Genomic DNA, 17,272 nt, shown 5'->3' with positions numbered 1-17,272 from the left:
TTAACTGCTGAGCCACCTCTCCAGCCATGACAAAATTTTTTTAAAGATTTTTATTTTTATTTTGTATATATGAATGTGTGCCTGTGTATGTGTATTGTGTGTGTGCCTGGTGCCTGTAGAGGCCAGAAGAGAGTATCAGATCCCCTGCAACTAGAGGTAAAGGGGTTTGTGAGCCACTGTGTGGACTAAACCCAAGTCTTATAGAAGATCAGCAAGTGAGTTTAATTGCTGAGCCATTTCTCCATACCCTTTTATTAATTGATTATTGATATATTTATTTTGTTTTATGTGTGTAGGTACATGCAATGCCATGGGTGTGGAGGTCAGAGAAAAAGGGTTAGGAGTCAATCTTCTCCTACATTGTGGGCTCCAGGGATCAAACTCAGATTGCCAAGCTTGGTAGCAAGTGCCTTAACCCACTGAAGTATCTTACTATCCCTACACATTATATTTTATAAATTAATAGATATCAAATGCATTTATGAAACCTATTGAAATAAGAATGATGCTATTTTCTTCTGTTCATGTGACTTTTTTTTACATATTCAAATATCAAACCGCTCATTTCTGATCTAGTCCTTTTTGAATAAGACTTATTTTTTTAAAAAAAAAATTATTTTTAACTATGTGTCTGTGTATGTGGACACATAGGGGTATATGCACATCAGTATAAGTGCTTTAGTTCAGAAGAGGGTGTAAAATCCTCTGGAGCTGGAGTTGCAGGCAGTTTTGAGTTGCCCACTGTGGGTTCTAGGGACTGAACTGGAGTCATCTGTAACACCAGTATGCACTCATAACAATGCTGAGCCCTCTCTCCTGCCCCCAATGGATTATTTTTAATATATGAATAGAATTAATTTAGATACATATATAGAGATTATAGTTTCCAAATGTGCCTGTAGGTTTTAATTTATGGAGGACACTGGTGACATGAAGTTGATACTATTGACAGATGATTATTAGTTATATTACTGAGAGAGGTAGACACACTACTCCATGTAGAGCCACATGTGGGAGTGCCAAGGTTGGGTTGTATATTTTTGAGACAGGGTCTCTTTAGGTCAGTGGTCCTCAACTTTCCTAATGCTGTGACCCTTTAATATAGTGCCTCATGTTGTGGTAACCCCCAACCATAAAATTATTTTCATTGCTACTTCGTAAATGTAATTGTTCTATTGTTATGAATTATAATGCAAATATCTGATATATGACCATTGAAAACCTGCTTTAGGTAGTCCAGGCTGACCTAGAAACCAGTGATTCCCCTCCTGCATCTGGCTGAAACACCAGTTTTGATCTAGAGGCAGAAAGAGGAGAAAGTGTGGTCCAGAGTCGTGTTTTTTGAGTCAGGGTTTCTCTGTGTAACCTCTGCTCTTCTGGAACTGGCTCTGTAGACCAGGTTGGCCTTGAACTCATAGAGCTCAGCCTGCCTCTGCCTCCTGAGTGCTGGGATTAAAGGTGTGCACCACCACTGTCCAGGAATGGTCCAGAGTCTTTAATTGTGCTTTATATGAAAAATGCAAGACTAAGTGGTGGAAATAGTTACAGTTGGCAAATTTGGACAGAGTGGGCTCTGGGCAGTTGCCCTACCTCATCTGGCCACAGCCTGTTATTGCTTCCTGGAATGTAAGAGCCTGCTGAAGGAGGTGGTTCAGAGTTTGGGTTGTGATTGGTCGTTGATATGTGCTCATGGGCCATCCTTTAAGAATTAGTCAGCCTTGAGAGGAGCAGTCTTCCTGAAACATCAGATATACGGAAAAGTAAGAAAATATAGTTAATGCTATTGGTCCTGGGATAAAATGATGGCATATAGATGTTGACTGTAAGAAAATGCAGAGTAGTTAGTTATCTGTTCTTATTCCTATTTTTAGTTAAAAAAAAAAATTAGTCTGACAAAAAGCTAGGTGTACTCCTGCCCCTTGCTTTCTAGTAAGTATGTCTGGGCTAGAAAGAGGCTCGGTGGTTTAGAGCACTGGCTGTTCTTCACAGGACTGGGGTTCAGAGCCCCGCACCCACACAGTAGCTCACAACTGTCTGTAATTTCAGTTCCAGGAGATCAGGGCACCAAGCACACACTTGGTACACAGACATTCATTCATTCAGACACCCATAAACATAAAATAAATAAATCTAAGAAAATAGAGAGGGCTGGGGACATAGCTCAGTCCGTAAAGGGCCTGCCGCAAGCATAGGACATAAACTGAATCCCCAGCACCCACGTGGAAGCCCATGTCTGTAGCCTGAGCAGGGAACTGGGTATGAGCAGGTTCTGGAGCTTGCTAACCAGCTAGTGTAGCCTATCAGTGGGTGCCAGCTTCAGAGAGCCCCATCTCAGGTGGAGAGTGACAGAGGACTGCACCTGAAGTGAGTGCCTGGCCTCCATACACACCCACATATATGTGTGCATACACTGTGTACATGCACACAGACAAAATGGGGATCGTTTGACCCTTGGAAATGTAATAGAAATCTATAAAACGGTCAGGGCATGGGGCTGGAGAAATGGCTCAGCAGTTAAGAGCACTGACTGCTCTTCGAGAGGACCCAGGTTCAATTCCCAGCATGCACATGGCAGCTTACACAACTGTCTGTAACTCCAGTTCTGGAGGATCTGACACCTTCACACCAATGCACATAAAATAAAACTAATTACATTATTTTTTAAAAAACTGTCAGGGTTTAGGGCTGTAGGAAAGAATGGTTTTTTCTTTTTTAGTCTGAGTTCTTTATACTTCCTAGATTTTCAGATTTGTTAACAAAACTATTCATGATAGTATTTTTTAACTCTTTCATCAGTCATCATTTGTATCTCATACATTTTCTTAGTAAAAGACCAGCTTTTGATTTGTTCATCCTTCTATTTTGTTGATTTATTCTCTAGTGATTCTTACTCAGTCTTGCTCTCTTTCTTATAAGAACATAGCTGGTTCCTTGGTGAACAAGTTCCAGTAATACTTGTGGAGAGGTTTGTATGGTAATAGTCCTCAGAGCAGTCGGGCTGATCAAGGCAGTCTCACGGGAAGATGGCAGGCCTGTGCTTCACCTCCATCTCTCTATGCTATTTGTTTGGTTGGTTTTTGTCTGTTTTTTCTTTGTGTATGTGGCATAAACATGTGTATGCTTGTTTGTTTGCTTGGGTATGGGTACATGTGTGTGTGGGTACACACGTGTGAGTGTAGAGGCCAGACGTGGATATCGAGAATCATCCTAGTTACCTTTTATACCTTATTCATTCAGCCAGTTCCCTCTGGGGATCCCCTGCCTCTGCCTCCTGAGGCTGGGATTATAGGTGGGCCACCCAGCATGCATTTGGATTCTGAACTCCGATTCTGACGCTCTAACCACTGAGTCATTTTCCTTGCCCTGTTTTTTATAATGTACCAGACTATGCTAGGCATGGTAGCACATGCCTGTAATTTCAGCATTAGCAGGAATAATGGAATAATATGAATTTGAGGCTAGCCTGGGCCCCACAGGGAGGATCTATCTAAGAATTAAAATTTAAAAAGGTGGGGCAAAGCAATAAAGTAGATAAAAATTATATAATGACTATTTTAAAATAAGGTGGGTGAGTGTTGGTTATCACAATTCAAGTGAAGGAGATGGTTTGAACCAATGATAAAACTAACAGACCAGTGCTTAGGAAAATTGGTTACAAGGAAGCCTCGATTCTTTGGAAGAACAGAATTAAAGACATAATTCAGAAACAGAAGCCAGAGCTAGAGCATGTAAAGGCAAGTTGATAGGATGCAAAATCAGAAGTGTAACCTACAAATAAAAGGTAAATATAGTACAGCAGCTGAATCTAAACATTGTAAGTAAGTTAAATTATGTCTAGAATGAAAACATATTACAGTGTAAGACTGATTTTTAAGAACAGAAAGCAGGTAACCAAAAATAGGTGAATCCAGAGTGTGTAGCTAGAAGTAGGTCAAAATCACGTATATGTACTACAGAGTGAACACGAGAAGTGGAGCTGTGCACAAAATAGGAGCTCATACAAAATGCCTTTCCGAGAAAGTAGGGGACCAGTTATTTCTATTCTTGGTTGCTCAGTAAGAAATGACCTTAGTTCTATCAAAGCACTCCTAATATATTCTAGGGGAAAATAACATATTTTTTGAGACAGAGTTTCCCTGTATAGTTCTGTCTGGACTAAAACTCACTATATAGAACATGCTGGCCTTGAACACACAGAGATCTGCCCACTTCTGCCTTTCCAGTGCTTGGGCTGGAACTAAAGGTGAACAGTTTCTGAATTTTAATTGGATAATTTCCGAAATTGTAACTTGGGATTGACTAAACATTATATATATTCATTTTCATGATATAAACATCTGTTTGAGCAGAGATGTTTTATTAGGCGTCTGTTTACTGGCAGCAGTGCCCAGGATAGTGTCTTCTGTACAGCAAGATCCTCAAGTGATGGTTTAAAAGTGTTAAAATAATAAAGCCATTTTAAAAATTAAGTTGAAATCTTAATTCTCCACAAATATCACAGTATTTAATAAAAGTAAATGTGTATGCTTGACCTCCTCATGCACTCAAAAGCCTAAACATGGACTATTTTAAGTCCCAATAAGATATTAAGCTGAAATTTCTTCCTATTTTGGTGTTCTATAGGTAAGCACAATTGGCTTTATCTTTAGTCTGAGTTCATAATAAAAATCTCAACACTCTTCACAACTCTTAAGCAGGTTTTGCATTTTTAATGAGTATAAATATGAGTAAATTAAGCCCATAACAGAGGTTGCTGAGTTACAGGACCATGAGTAAATGGTCTGTTGCTAAGTTAAAAGAAGGACAGGGGAAGCCGGGCGGTGGTGGTGCACAACTTTAATCCTAGTCCTTGAGTGGCAGAAGCAGGTGGATATCTGAGTTCGAGGTTAGCCTGGTCTACATAGTTGCAGGACAGTCAGAGCTACACAGTGAGACCCTGTCTCGAAACAAACAAAAACAAGAACAGGAAGTTCTCCTCTCCTGAGTCTCCAACACAACAACACAACAGACCTAGCTATGAGCCATTTAAAAAGAAGTATTAGTTTTTGAACTGTTTTTCTTTAGCTAAGAGCTATTTTGGACAGTGGGTAGGTGAACTCTTATTTCAAAAAAAAAACAAAAAAAAGGCAATAGATCCCCTCCCCCATACTTTATTAAGTACAGGATGACAGGTTACTTTCTATAAAAATGAAAACTGGTTCAGCTAAAGATTATGACTGGAAAAATTAATATAAATAGTGACCTGGTATCCGTAGTCTTTCAGACAGTTACACAGCCTCTTGGTAAAAGATGCCAGCAGCATTTCAGAGCTGCTTTTCCCGTGAATCACCACGGCCCAGGAGGCAGTTCGGCTATAGTGACCAAAAAGTCTCCCCTTTGGCCAGCTCTCAGCTCAGTTCAATGTAGTAAACGTTGGGATGGTTGGATCATTTTTATTCTCATAGAGTAAATGAGGAGCACAAAGACTAAGAAATCAAATGGCAGTTTATTTACAATGCCCATACTTGACTCCATCTTTTATCTTTAACCCTTAGAATTGTGTGGTGGGCACCTATAGAATAGGTGCTGATTTTTTTTATTTGAAACTGTAAAGAGACAGAAACGCACTTACTTAGGTGCTAAGTGTTGTTGCAGGGCTGGGCAGTGGTGGCACACACCTTTAATCCCAGCACTCAGGAGGCAGAGCCAGGCAGATCTCTGTTCAAGTTCCAGGACAGGCTCCAAAGCTACACAGAGAAACCCTGTCTCAAAAAAAAAACAAAAACAAAAAACATTTGCAAGGTTTCATAGACTTCTTGAGATTTTTGGCAGAAAATATACTTTTAAGTATCTTTATGGGTTGTGTTTTGTTTTGTTCACTTTTAGGATGGTTCAAATGTTTATATATGATCTTGCTTATAAAATCTTTAAAAGTGTAGAGAATGTAATTTTTGTCTTCCTAAATTTAAAATGAGTGGTAATCTGTGGTTCAAAAAGATGCCTTTAATGAGTTTTCTCTTTAGATTTACTGTGAACTGGTCTTAGGCAGAATTAGAATTGTTCGTGTGCTAATGTTTTAATTAATCAACTTATGAGTATATTTTGTCGTTTGAGCATATTTATCTTTGGTCTTTTTCCCCCTTTGAGCCAGTCATATGTATACTGTGAGGTGGGGACTATTAAGTGGTAGGGATATTGAAGCAGGGGAATTTGACATATGTGGAACTCAGGTCACTGAGCTGCTTTGTGAACATTATTTTGAACTTCTTTATTTTCTGAGGCTAATGATTAAGTATTGACAGTAGTTATATATCATGGTATATAGAATTCATTTTTTCACTTAATGAGTTTGTTTTCACTTTCTCTGATTTGTGGAAGGAAGATAAAAATCCATTTCATTTGCACTAATTAGAAAGATAGACATAAAATACACTGGAAGTATATCTTATTCCTATAAATGTTTTAAATTGATAAACTGGCAGGATATAGTGATGCATGCCTTTAATCCCAGCACCCAGGAGGCAGAGGCAGGCGGATCTATGTGAGTTCAAGGCCAGCCTGGTCTACATGGCAAGATCCAGGCTAACTAGGGCTGCAGTAGTGAGACTCTCAAGAGACAAACAGAAATTTGATTGAAAGTGCTGCTTTCCAGGGAAGTTTGGGTTCAATGACTAATCTGTTTGACCACACTTCGGTAGTGTTTTAACATGCTAGTTCCCTTCTCTGTGGCTGAATACCCAATAGTAGGATTACTGGGTTTCTGATTCATTCTGAAACCTCCACCCTGTTTCCCCAACTGACTCCCTGGCAGGATTCTGTTCCCTCCATCCTTGCAGTCCTTGTCTTTTTATAATAGCTTTTTCAGCTGGATTGAGGCAGTACCTTGTGGCTTCAGCTCGCACGTTCTTGCTGTTTGTGGTACTGAGCATGCTTTTTCATACGCCTGTTAACCATCTATTTGCATGTCTTTTTGGGTTTTGGAAACAGAGTTTCTCTGAGTAACAACTGTGGCTGTCCTGGAACTCACTTTGTAGACCAGCTGGCCTTGAACTCACAGAGATTCATCTATGTTTATAGCTCATTTTTCTGTATTACCCATTTCAGATGTATAGTGTACAAAATTCACAACCAGCTTTTTTCTTTTTTTCTTTCTAATGTCTTAGAGTCTGTTCTTATACATTACAATGGAAATTAATTTGTCTCTTAACATTTAGAGAGAAAGACCCTGATGTTAATTTAATTAATATTATATTACCTTTCTATTTTTAACTCTTTAAGTAAGGAATCATTTGCCAACCAGAATATGGAAAAGGAATTTAAATTTGATAAACAATGATATTTTTCTGTCTTGCAGACCTCCGTGAGTGAAAGCCTTCAGAGGGAAGCCGCTAAGAAGCAGGCCATGAAACAGGTAGGAAACGAAAAGAGCAAATGCATTTCACCAAGTGTTTTTTTACCTAGTACTGAGAGTAAAACAGAATAAACCTGTGGAGTGAAGTTATTTATTTCTTACTATGTGTAGAATGTTTCTCACTATATAGATTGCAGACTTTATACATTTTAAAGGAAGATACAATTGGCTCTTCCAGGCTGTAGATTAAACCAGCTTTGCCCACTGCAGACTCAGCAGTCTGGTAATAGGTTGCTTGGATCATTGGGATTTGTTTCTTTATTCGGTTTCGCTTGGAATCACTTGTCAGAAGAAAAAAGTCTAGCCATAGCCAAAGTGATTTCACAGTCAGTTACTTTGAATTCATCTGCCAAGAAGTGGGGACTAGTCAGGTCATGTTCAGCAGTGGTTCTATTAGGAGCACCCTAGAGGCTTTAAGCACATCTTCCCAGGCATCCATTGTCTTTTAAAATTCTGAAAACTCATCCATGCTTCTGACGAAGTACCAGTTGCCCTTTTGGTGACACAGCTATATTTGAAAATGAACTGACTTCTTGTGATAGCATGTCTCAGATTTTGATGGCCCAGAGTGGAGTATTGACAGTAGTTATAGATCATGGTACAGCCTTCTCACCTGCCGCCCTGTGCTCTCCCCACGGTGATTGCCTCTGCTGCTTCTGCTCCATTTCCAAACTAAAACTTATGAAGTTTGATTACATTTACCGGATTGTAAAGAAAATATGAACTAGAAAATGGATGGTACTTTAATAGTCTTTTTTTTCCTTATTTATTTGGACCTGAATTACATAGAAGTGATGGTGACATTTTTGTATTTTACCTATTTCACTGGAAAAATACTGTTTGTCATGATTAAATACAGCATTTTAGTGTAATTACCTAAATTAAAAAAAGTCTAGGGTTGGGGATTTAGCTCAGTGGTAGAGAGCGTAAGGCCCTGGGTTCGGTCCTCAGCTCCAGAAAAAAAAGAGAGAGAGAAGAAAAAAGTCTAATGCCAGGATGATTAGCACTTACAGAATGAACTAGTAATAGATAGATAGATAGATAGATAGATAGATAGATAGATAGATAGATAGATAGAGATATTTTGTAAGTTTATTTTTACTTTAAAGGTGCATGTGTGAGCGCACGTGTGCATGTGTGGATGTGAGTGACATGCCCTGGCATGTGTGAGGTCAGGAGTTGGTCCTCCCCGTCCCTGTTGAGTGGTCTCTCTAGTCTGTTTCTTGTTTCTGCCGCTGTGCTGCTTCCTCCCGCTTCCGGCCTGTTTTCCTGTGGTGGCAGCAGTGGTGGGATTGCAGACATGTGCCACCACAGCCCACTCGTGCACGTGCTCCCAGGGACTGGACACGGGTCAGTGCTGCTCAAGTGCTGTTAGCTGCTGAGCCGTTTCTCCTGCCCTGCCACGCGCACGCGTGTGTGTGTGTGTGTGTGTGTGTGTGTGTGTGTGTGTGTGTGTGTGTGTTTTAGTGTATTTATTTAGAAATAAAGTCACCTATCACCTAGGCTGGCCTAGAATCTGTAATACCCCTGCCTCAGCCTACCAAGTGCTGGGATAATAGGTTTATACCACCATGCATTGCTTCATACGACTTTTTTCAGGCTTACTTTGTTTGTTTCTTTGTTTGTTTATTAGTTTAAAAAATTACTACATTTATTTTTTAAATTGTAGGTGGGGATGTGACATGGCATGCGTGGAGGTCACAGGCTAGCCCCTAGGATTGCTCTCCCGTCATCGTAGTTGGTCAGGCTCAGTGTCACTGAGCCCTCTCACCAGCTCCTTTTCAGAGATTTTTTTTTCAAGTTTAAGTTCTTGGAATTAGTTACAGTGAAATTTTAATTAAAAGCACTACAAAAATGCTTGCCAGTGTTAACAATAGTGTAGCCATTTTCAGGGACCTTAATGACTGTGGTTGTCCTCAGGGCTTATGAGACCTTACTATTGCCAGCTTTTTCTAAATTTCTACAGAAACATTGGCTGGCTTTATTTTTATTGTTTTTAATCATGTATGACTGTGGGTATCTCTATGTAGATATATGCATATCCTTGGATAGTGTAGATACCCAAGGAAGCCAGGCCCATTGGATCCTCTGGAGCTGGAGTTACAGGTGGTTATGAGCTGCCAATGTAGGAGCTGGGACTAAGCTGTAGTCCTCTGCAAGAACAGTGTACCTTAACCACTGAGCTGTCTGTCCAGCCCCTCCTCCTGAGATTTTTAGATGAGTACATGAATCTTTTGTTCATTGCCTTGTCTGATATAATTCTTTAAGGCAGTATATTTACCTCAGAGCATTCCTGTATTTTGTTTTTGTTTTTTTTTTTTTGAGACAAGGTCTCATTTTGGAGCCCTAGCTGACCTGGAGCTCACTATGTAGCCAACCCTGTTCTTGAACTCCCAATCTTCCTGCCTCCACCTCCCAAGTCCTGTGATTACATGTGCCACCACTTCCAGATGTTTTGTTGTTACTTTTTGGAGATGGCTGTATAATCTTTCTTAGATGCCATGTTTCCCTCTTTGGGTTCGTCCAGCAAGTCGGTGGAGGGAGCAGCTGTTCGTTGTCATTATTTTGTGAACACTGAGAAGTCCGGGATGTGGGATTCTTGATATTTAACAATATTCCAGAGAAAGTGTATTCATTTATATGCACATTATTCTAGACTCAAGGTTTAGTACAGAGACCTAGGACACTGAGGCTGTAGCTCAGTGATAGTGGATTGGTTTGCCATGTACATGGCCTCGGGTTCAATCCTTAGTACTGCAAAGAAACCTGAAGATAACCAGGTAGATTCTTTTGAATAGTTATATCACCCTTTCTTAAAAAGGACCACTCTTAGCAACTGTATTAAACAAGTCAGTATAGCACTTCAAAAAAAAAAAAAATATGTACAGCTCTGCATTTCAGAAACTAATTAGTTGGAACAAAAGATTACAATTTGTGGTGTAACATTATGTGGTAACATTAAACATACTATTGGGAGTCCAGGGGATGGAGATGGGTTGGCAGTTCAAAGTATATTGCAGAAGACCAAGGTTGAGGTCCAGCACCTCCATGGAGGCTCACAACCACATTAATTCCTGTTCCAGGGCATTGGACTCCCTCTTCTGTTCTCCTGGGCACTATGTAGTACACAGACATACATGCAGGCAAAACACACATAAAATACACATAAAGTAAATCTAGAAAAGAGTTGAATACTGAAGTGTACAGTGTTTTATCAGAGTCAGAAGAAATACAGTGTTGGTAATTAAATTTCTCGGAGATGACCTCATTTAAGATGTAGAGGTTGAATAGCCCTGAAACTCACAGGTAAGTTTGTTGTTGTTGTTTTAAGATTTATTTTATAGCCGGGCGGTGGTGGCGCACGCCTTTAATCCCAGCACTCGGGAGGCAGAGGCAGACGGATCTCTGTGAGTTCGAGGCCAGCCTGGGCTACCAAGTGAGTCCCAGGAAAGGCGCAAAGCTACACAGAGAAACCCTGTCTCGAAAAACCAAAAAAAAAAAATTTATTTTATATGTATAAGTTTTTTGCCTGCATGTATGCGCACCACTTGCATGCCTGATGTCCCCAGAAGCCAGAAGAGAGCATCAAATCTCCTGAACTGGAGTTAATGCATGGTTGTGAACCAACATGTGACATGTGCTGGGAATCGAACCCAGGTCCCCTGCAAGAGCAGCCAGTGCTCTTAACCCCTGAGCCATCTTACTAGCCTCTAGATAAGATTTTGATGTGCCAGAAGAGGAAGAACAAGATAGAAACATGATAAAAGCAGAGGACATTATATAATTGATAGTGTAAAACTAATAGCGATACGGCTTCCATTTAACGCTGTGTTTAGTTGTTTTTTTTTTTGTTTTTTTTTTGTTTTTGGTTTTCCGAGACAGAGTTTCTCTGTGTAGCTTTGCGCCTGTCCTGGATCTACTCTTTAGCCCAGGTTGGCCTTGAACTCACAGAGATCTGCCTGCCTCTGCCTCCTGAGTGCTGGGATTAAAGGCGTGCGCCACCACCGCCTGGCATGTTTAGATTTTTTTAATGTTAGGAACTTTAATGTGTTTCCTATGATCATACTTTTGAAAACTATTTATTAGGAAACCTCATTTCTTAAATGTAACATAAAAATTAAGCCAGGGCTACATGTTGTTGCTCAGTCGTGCCTTAGAATTTTTAAATTTTTGATGTGGATAATCACATATAATTGACAATGTCATAATCAGTGTTATTGGACACTTCCTCCCTGTGTTATCACGACTTAGTAGATGTAATCGTCATTCTTTGAGGTGAAGAAACTAAAGCACAGAAACTGCTCAGAGTAGGAGGACTCAGCTCCAGGTGGTCTGCGGTGGGGGTTACATTTGTACTTCCTGTCTTGAAACGTGGCTGGTGCAGTTGTTAAGATAGCTTTCTAATTTATGAACCTTGATGAAAAACGTAAGACCTTTAGTGGTATCTGTTGGCTGCTGCATATGTTTTAAACATTTGCTTTTTTAAAGACCAAACTGGAAATTCAGAAAGCTCTTGCAGAAGATTCCACTGTGTATGAGTATGACAGCATTTATGATGAAATGCAGAAAAAAAAGGAAGAAAACAATCCCAAATTGCTTTTGGGGAAAGATCGAAAGGTTAGTAGCTGAAATACAACTTTCTTTGATCTTGACCTGGTTTGTTGGTTTGGTTTTGGTTTTGATTTTATTTTGAAAGTGACTTCAGTAAAAAATTTTAGGTATTGCAATGTGTTCTTGGTTCTAAATTATAGATTTGATTTTAGAATATAGGTCCTAGCAGATGTCAAGTAAATTATCCAGTATTTCTGAAGTTTTTTTAATCTTGAAACCTTCGCAAATAATTTTTTGAAAATTTTTCTTTAGCAGTTCTGTATACTAGATTTATACTGCTCCTGATTTGTTTTCTGATTCATTGTTGAAGTAAGACTATCAAGTAGCCAGGCATAGTGGCCCACACTTTAAATAAGTACTTGAGAGGCAGAGGCAGGTGGGTATAAGTTCAAGGACAGCCAGGCTACATAGTAAGACCTTGTTTCAAAAAAAATTTTTTTAGAGCCAGGCATGGTGTATGCCATTGGGAGACTGAGGCAGGAGGGTCTGAAGATGAGAGCCGTCCTTGGATATATAGTAAGTTCAAGGCCAACTTAGACTGTGTCATGCACTATCTCAAAAGATAACTAGCAGCTGGGAACTAGGATCACACTGAAGAAGCAGGCAGGAGTATTGCTGTGAATCTGAGGCCAGTCTGGTCCCTGCACCGCGTGGGGGTGGGGCAAGTTTCTCTAGCCTTCTGCCTTGAACTGGATATTAGACTGAGCTGGTCTTGAACTTGGTGTGACTATCCTGCCTTTGACTCCCATGGGCTAGGATTACAAGTGTGAGCCACCATTCCATCTGCTACACTTAAATTTTTAGTAGAAACCATTTCAGTAGTGCTTTTGCAGGCAACCTTATTGTTCTGATTTTTGAAAAGACATACTACTTAGATTAAACATTTCGATATTAATGGGTGTCATTTTTTCCCTCTTTACTAAATGTATTTTCCGTAGCCCAAATATATTCACAACTTACTAAAAGCAGTTGAGATCAGAAAAAAGGAACAGGAAAAAAGAATGGAAAAGAAAATACAGAGAGAACGAGAGATGGAAAACGGAGAATTTGATGATAAAGAGGCATTTGTGACATCTGCTTATAAGAAGAAACTGGAAGAGAGAGCTGAAGAGGAGGAAAGAGAGAAGAGGGCGGCTGCCCTGGAAGGTAAGGGAGGAGGGAACACAGGCACAGAGTGCTGCCCGAGCCGTGTGCTCTGTCGTCGGGCTCGGCTCTGCTGCTGTGGCTGCAGTGTGTGCGTCTGTACGGGGAGGGGCCGTGGTAACCAGAGACGCAGCTGAACCCTTGACTGCCTGCCATTCCTCTGGGGCTTTTCATTTACTTCTTATTTTATTACTTAAGCTGTGATCGCTACAAGCCATTGTCTTAGAAATTCCAAATGTAACAACATTATATTTGCCAGAAACATAAATAAACTTTAAACTCTAATTACGTATTCTGAGATGAGAAAATGTTTAACACCACTCAAGGAACATTAACTGGGCAGTTAGAGAAAGAGTGCCATTAATAATCAGGGGCTAAGGAATATCTTAGCCATTGACTGAGTGCTCTCAGAGTCAGTTTCTCAAGGTCAAACTGTGATGTGTAACTTGTCTGTGAGTTAATTGGCCAATGCTCTTCAATGTCACATGAAAGAAAACTAAATCTGCAAGGTGGTTCTGGGCCAGGGAAATGGCTCAGCAGGTAAAGGAGCTTGCCACCAAGCCTGACTGCCTGAGTTTGATCCCTCGGACCTACATGATGGCAAAAGAGAACCAACTCCCACAGGTTGTCCATGACCTCCACATGCATGTGCATAGACACACAAATCAATCTAAAAACATTGAGAGGTATCCCTAACCCCTGGTCCAGAGAAGGTGTATGCGTCTTGGTGGGATTTATGTTCTGCATATGTAGAAGGAAGCTGCACTGTGCTTTGCTGAGTCCGAGTTCTCAGTTTGTCTCTGCTTTCCTTCCAGCACGATTGGATGTGACCAAGCAGAAAGACCTCAGTGGGTTTTATAGACATCTGTTAAATCAAGCCGTGGGTGAGGAAGCACTCCCTAAGTCCAGCTTCCGTGAAGCTAGGTAAGAGGTGGCAAGTGGAATGTGAACGAAAGATACCCTTGACAGTCTGTGGTTATGCCATTTGGGAGTCTAAACTCTTGAGTAGATGGGGACAGCATTGGCTTTTTATTGTATTTTAGCCAACATGAGTGGAGTTTAGTTTCTGAACTTAAAAAACCTAAAGATTTTGTTCAACATAGTTTTTATTCTGCAGCTCACAAAAAATTATTAGTGTACATTAAAACATTTTAGTGTACAAAATTTCTGACTATTTAAGTGCTTTATGGGTCTTATGTATGGCCTTATAGGAGAAACAAAACCAAAGTGTGGTCTTTCTTCAACTAAAAACATTTACGGGCCTGGTGCCTGATAACAATCACTGCAAGAAGTAAGGAGAGATTGGTAAAGGATTGGGTTGTACAGCATGTAATTCTACATGATCATTAGATAGCATGTGATACGAAAGTAGCTTATTTTCTAGAGTAGAACCCAGCCTCCATAAAGGTCATATTCACAAATCAGGGGCTAAAACTACCCTGTGTAATAGCAGCAGTAGTTACATGTTGGGTATTCAGGTAACTTAAAAGTAAATAAAATCTAAAATTTTAATCTTAGTTCTATATTTCAAGTACTATGCTGCCATTTTTGGCTAAACTACAGTACTGAACAGCTCAGAGGTAGATATTTGTAGATATTAACCATTTCTGTAGACATGGTTACCCTGTTACCCATCTCTGATCTGGAAAGCAAAGGATTAAAAGACTTTTACATGAAAGTTTAAGATATTATAGAAATAGTAAGGCAATTATGTCATGTGTACAGTATAGCTAAATGTAAAAGGGAGAATTTGCAGAGGACATGTGGATATTTTAGAACACTTGAGTAGCATGCTTAACTACATCCAGTCCTCCAGCACTAGGAACAGACAATCATGTGGGAGTGTTATCATCAAGTTAATCACACAGCTAGAAGAGTATAGGTGATATAAATAATTTTAGGGTTGCTGATGTCAACAGCCAGGAAGATTGAGCAATTTCCTTTCTGTTGTGATGGGCACTGAGACACTGTATCAGGTCGATGATGCCTTTCTGATCTTAGAAAGGTTTAATTAGTAATATTTAGAATTAGATTTGGTACTGTTTTCTGTGGGAAATTATCCTCGTGTATTTCTAGGACTTGAAAGAACAAAATGAAAAATCTAATAATCACAACTTGAACTTTATGTTGTGAAAATAGAACTTAGATCCATGGCATAACTTGCTTTTCCCAATTATTCTTTGTCTAGAACTAGAAAGAAAAATGAGACCTTGTACAGATCCTTTCCTAAAGGTTCTGGTGACCTAAGAGAGAAGGACTATGTTCTTTATGTTACTTCTGTCAGTATTAAAGTGTTCTCAGCTGTTTGACGGCACTAATTTAAAAGATAAATAGACATCACTTTTCTGCGTTGGACAATCAGACAGTACATATAATTTAGTTGTATTGAGTAAAATATTGAGAGAATTTACATGAGCATTCCTTGGCTTTCTACAACTAATAAAGTCGCATTTTGTGTGTATATATATATATATTTTTTTTTTATTTTTTTTTTTCTTTCTTTTTTAGGACTGGAATAAAAGAAGAGAAGCTCAGGGGTTACTCTGATGAAGCAAATTCAGAGGACAGACCACAGCAGAACTGCACTCTCCACACTGGTGACGAGGGGAACCCGGATGCTGACAGCGATTTTGACAGTAAGAGCAGTGACGGTGATGAAAGAGGGGACCATAAAGGAAACCACAGGCGGGAAGAAGACACGGGAGCCTCCAGGAAACAGCGCAGGCACCGCAAGAGTCCGAGCCACTCACGGTCGTCCAGTGAGGAGAGAGGCCGTGGTACCAAGCACCACTCCAGCCGAAGTCCCAAGTCAAGAGGACATGAACAAGAGGGAGGTCGGCACCGGGACAGGACGGCCAGAGACCAGGAGGGCTGTGCCACGGACCACGGCCACCGGAAAGAGAAGAGTTCTCACAGCCACAGAGAAGCCGACCGTAAAGATCACTACTGGAAGAGGCGGGAGCAGGAAGATAAACCGAGAGAAAGACAGGACAGAGAGCGGAAAAGGGAGAAATACTCCTCTAGGGAACGCGACCGAGACAGACGAGATGACCACGACCCGTACAGTGAGAGGGGAAAGAGAGGCAGAGACAAAGAGGAGCGTGTGAAAGGGAGGCAGGAAAGACATGAAAACAACGGTAGATACAGAGAGACGGAGAAACAAGAGAGAAGTCGAGACAGGAGGGAGAGCAGCCCGGGGTCCAGACCAGACGATGAGTTTCTGGACCAGGAAAGATCCAGCAAAACAAGAAACATGGGAAAGGACCAAGGGGACCAGGAGAAGCCCTCTCCTTCTGAAACGTCACTAGCAACCAAACACAGACTGACAGAAGAGAGGCAGGAGAAGGGCAGTGAGCAAGAGAGGCCCCCTGAGGCCTTGAGCAAGTTTGCAAAGCGGAGCAATGAGGAAACCGTGATGTCAGCTAGAGACAGGTACTTAGCCAGGCAGATGGCGCGAATGAATGCAAAGACTTACATTGAGAAAGAGGATGACTGATGACGGCCAGCATCTGGAGTTCCTTGGCTTAAATAAATACAAAGACAGTGATGTGCTCCTGCATTTAATTCACCTTTTACTTAATTATAAAAGTAATTTCCAGGTTTGAGACTAAGGCTCTTGCCTAACATGCACAAGGCCCTAGAATTGATATCCAAGATTGAAAAAAGGCAGGAATTTCATTCATATTTAATCCTTGTTTAGAAGATGTCACTTTATTTTGTAAGTTTGTATTTTGCAAATTACTAAATTGGCCTGTAAGTATATCTGTCAGCAGAGAATGAAAAGGTGTGTTATATACTCCAGCAAGGAGACTGAATTCTATTAAAACTCCATTTCTGTGTTCAAATAAAACTACAATTTCTGAACTAAGTCATTGACACTGGCAGTTGCATACTGAAAATTCATTCATGGGTAAAGAAAGGATGAGTACTAGGGAAAACAGATCTCTGGCAAGTTTTCCTGTTACAGAAAGGCCATTTGTCTGTGATGCTTTATCGTCTCAAGTTACTATTTTAGACAGATAAGCTTGGTCTAGTGGCAGATTGGCTTAGATGAGAAATTATTGTATATTAAAAGGCATGCTTAATATTTATTATTTTACTATATTCTTAGATCGAAAAGGAAAAATT

At 40.2% G+C, this 17,272-nt stretch overlaps 1 protein-coding gene and 1 non-coding gene across 3 annotated transcripts in view; one reads left to right on the top strand and one right to left on the bottom strand.

Annotated features, from left to right (window-relative positions):
- The window catches only part of Nsrp1 (nuclear speckle splicing regulatory protein 1), a 35,121-nt gene extending 18,109 nt beyond the window's left edge, over nucleotides 1–17,012 (top strand). For both annotated transcript variants that reach the window (XM_059271246.1, XM_059271247.1), the window contains exons 3-7: nucleotides 7,334–7,390; nucleotides 11,879–12,007; nucleotides 12,940–13,147; nucleotides 13,960–14,068; nucleotides 15,653–17,012. In XM_059271246.1, coding sequence (XP_059127229.1) covers nucleotides 7,334–7,390; nucleotides 11,879–12,007; nucleotides 12,940–13,147; nucleotides 13,960–14,068; nucleotides 15,653–16,640 — 1,491 coding nt within the window. In that variant the 3' untranslated portion in view covers nucleotides 16,641–17,012. The remainder of the gene's footprint in view (nucleotides 1–7,333; nucleotides 7,391–11,878; nucleotides 12,008–12,939; nucleotides 13,148–13,959; nucleotides 14,069–15,652) is intronic.
- LOC131918147 (small nucleolar RNA SNORA33) lies at nucleotides 9,265–9,372 on the bottom strand. The gene has a single exon (XR_009380887.1). It is a non-coding gene; the product is annotated as a small nucleolar RNA SNORA33 (small nucleolar RNA).
- Nucleotides 17,013–17,272: the final 260 nt, after the last annotated feature.

This window comes from Peromyscus eremicus, chromosome 8a, assembly GCF_949786415.1.
Source record: "Peromyscus eremicus chromosome 8a, PerEre_H2_v1, whole genome shotgun sequence".
NCBI classification, from domain to species: Eukaryota; Metazoa; Chordata; class Mammalia; order Rodentia; family Cricetidae; genus Peromyscus; species Peromyscus eremicus.
This window is presented reverse-complemented; position numbering and strand designations above follow the sequence as displayed.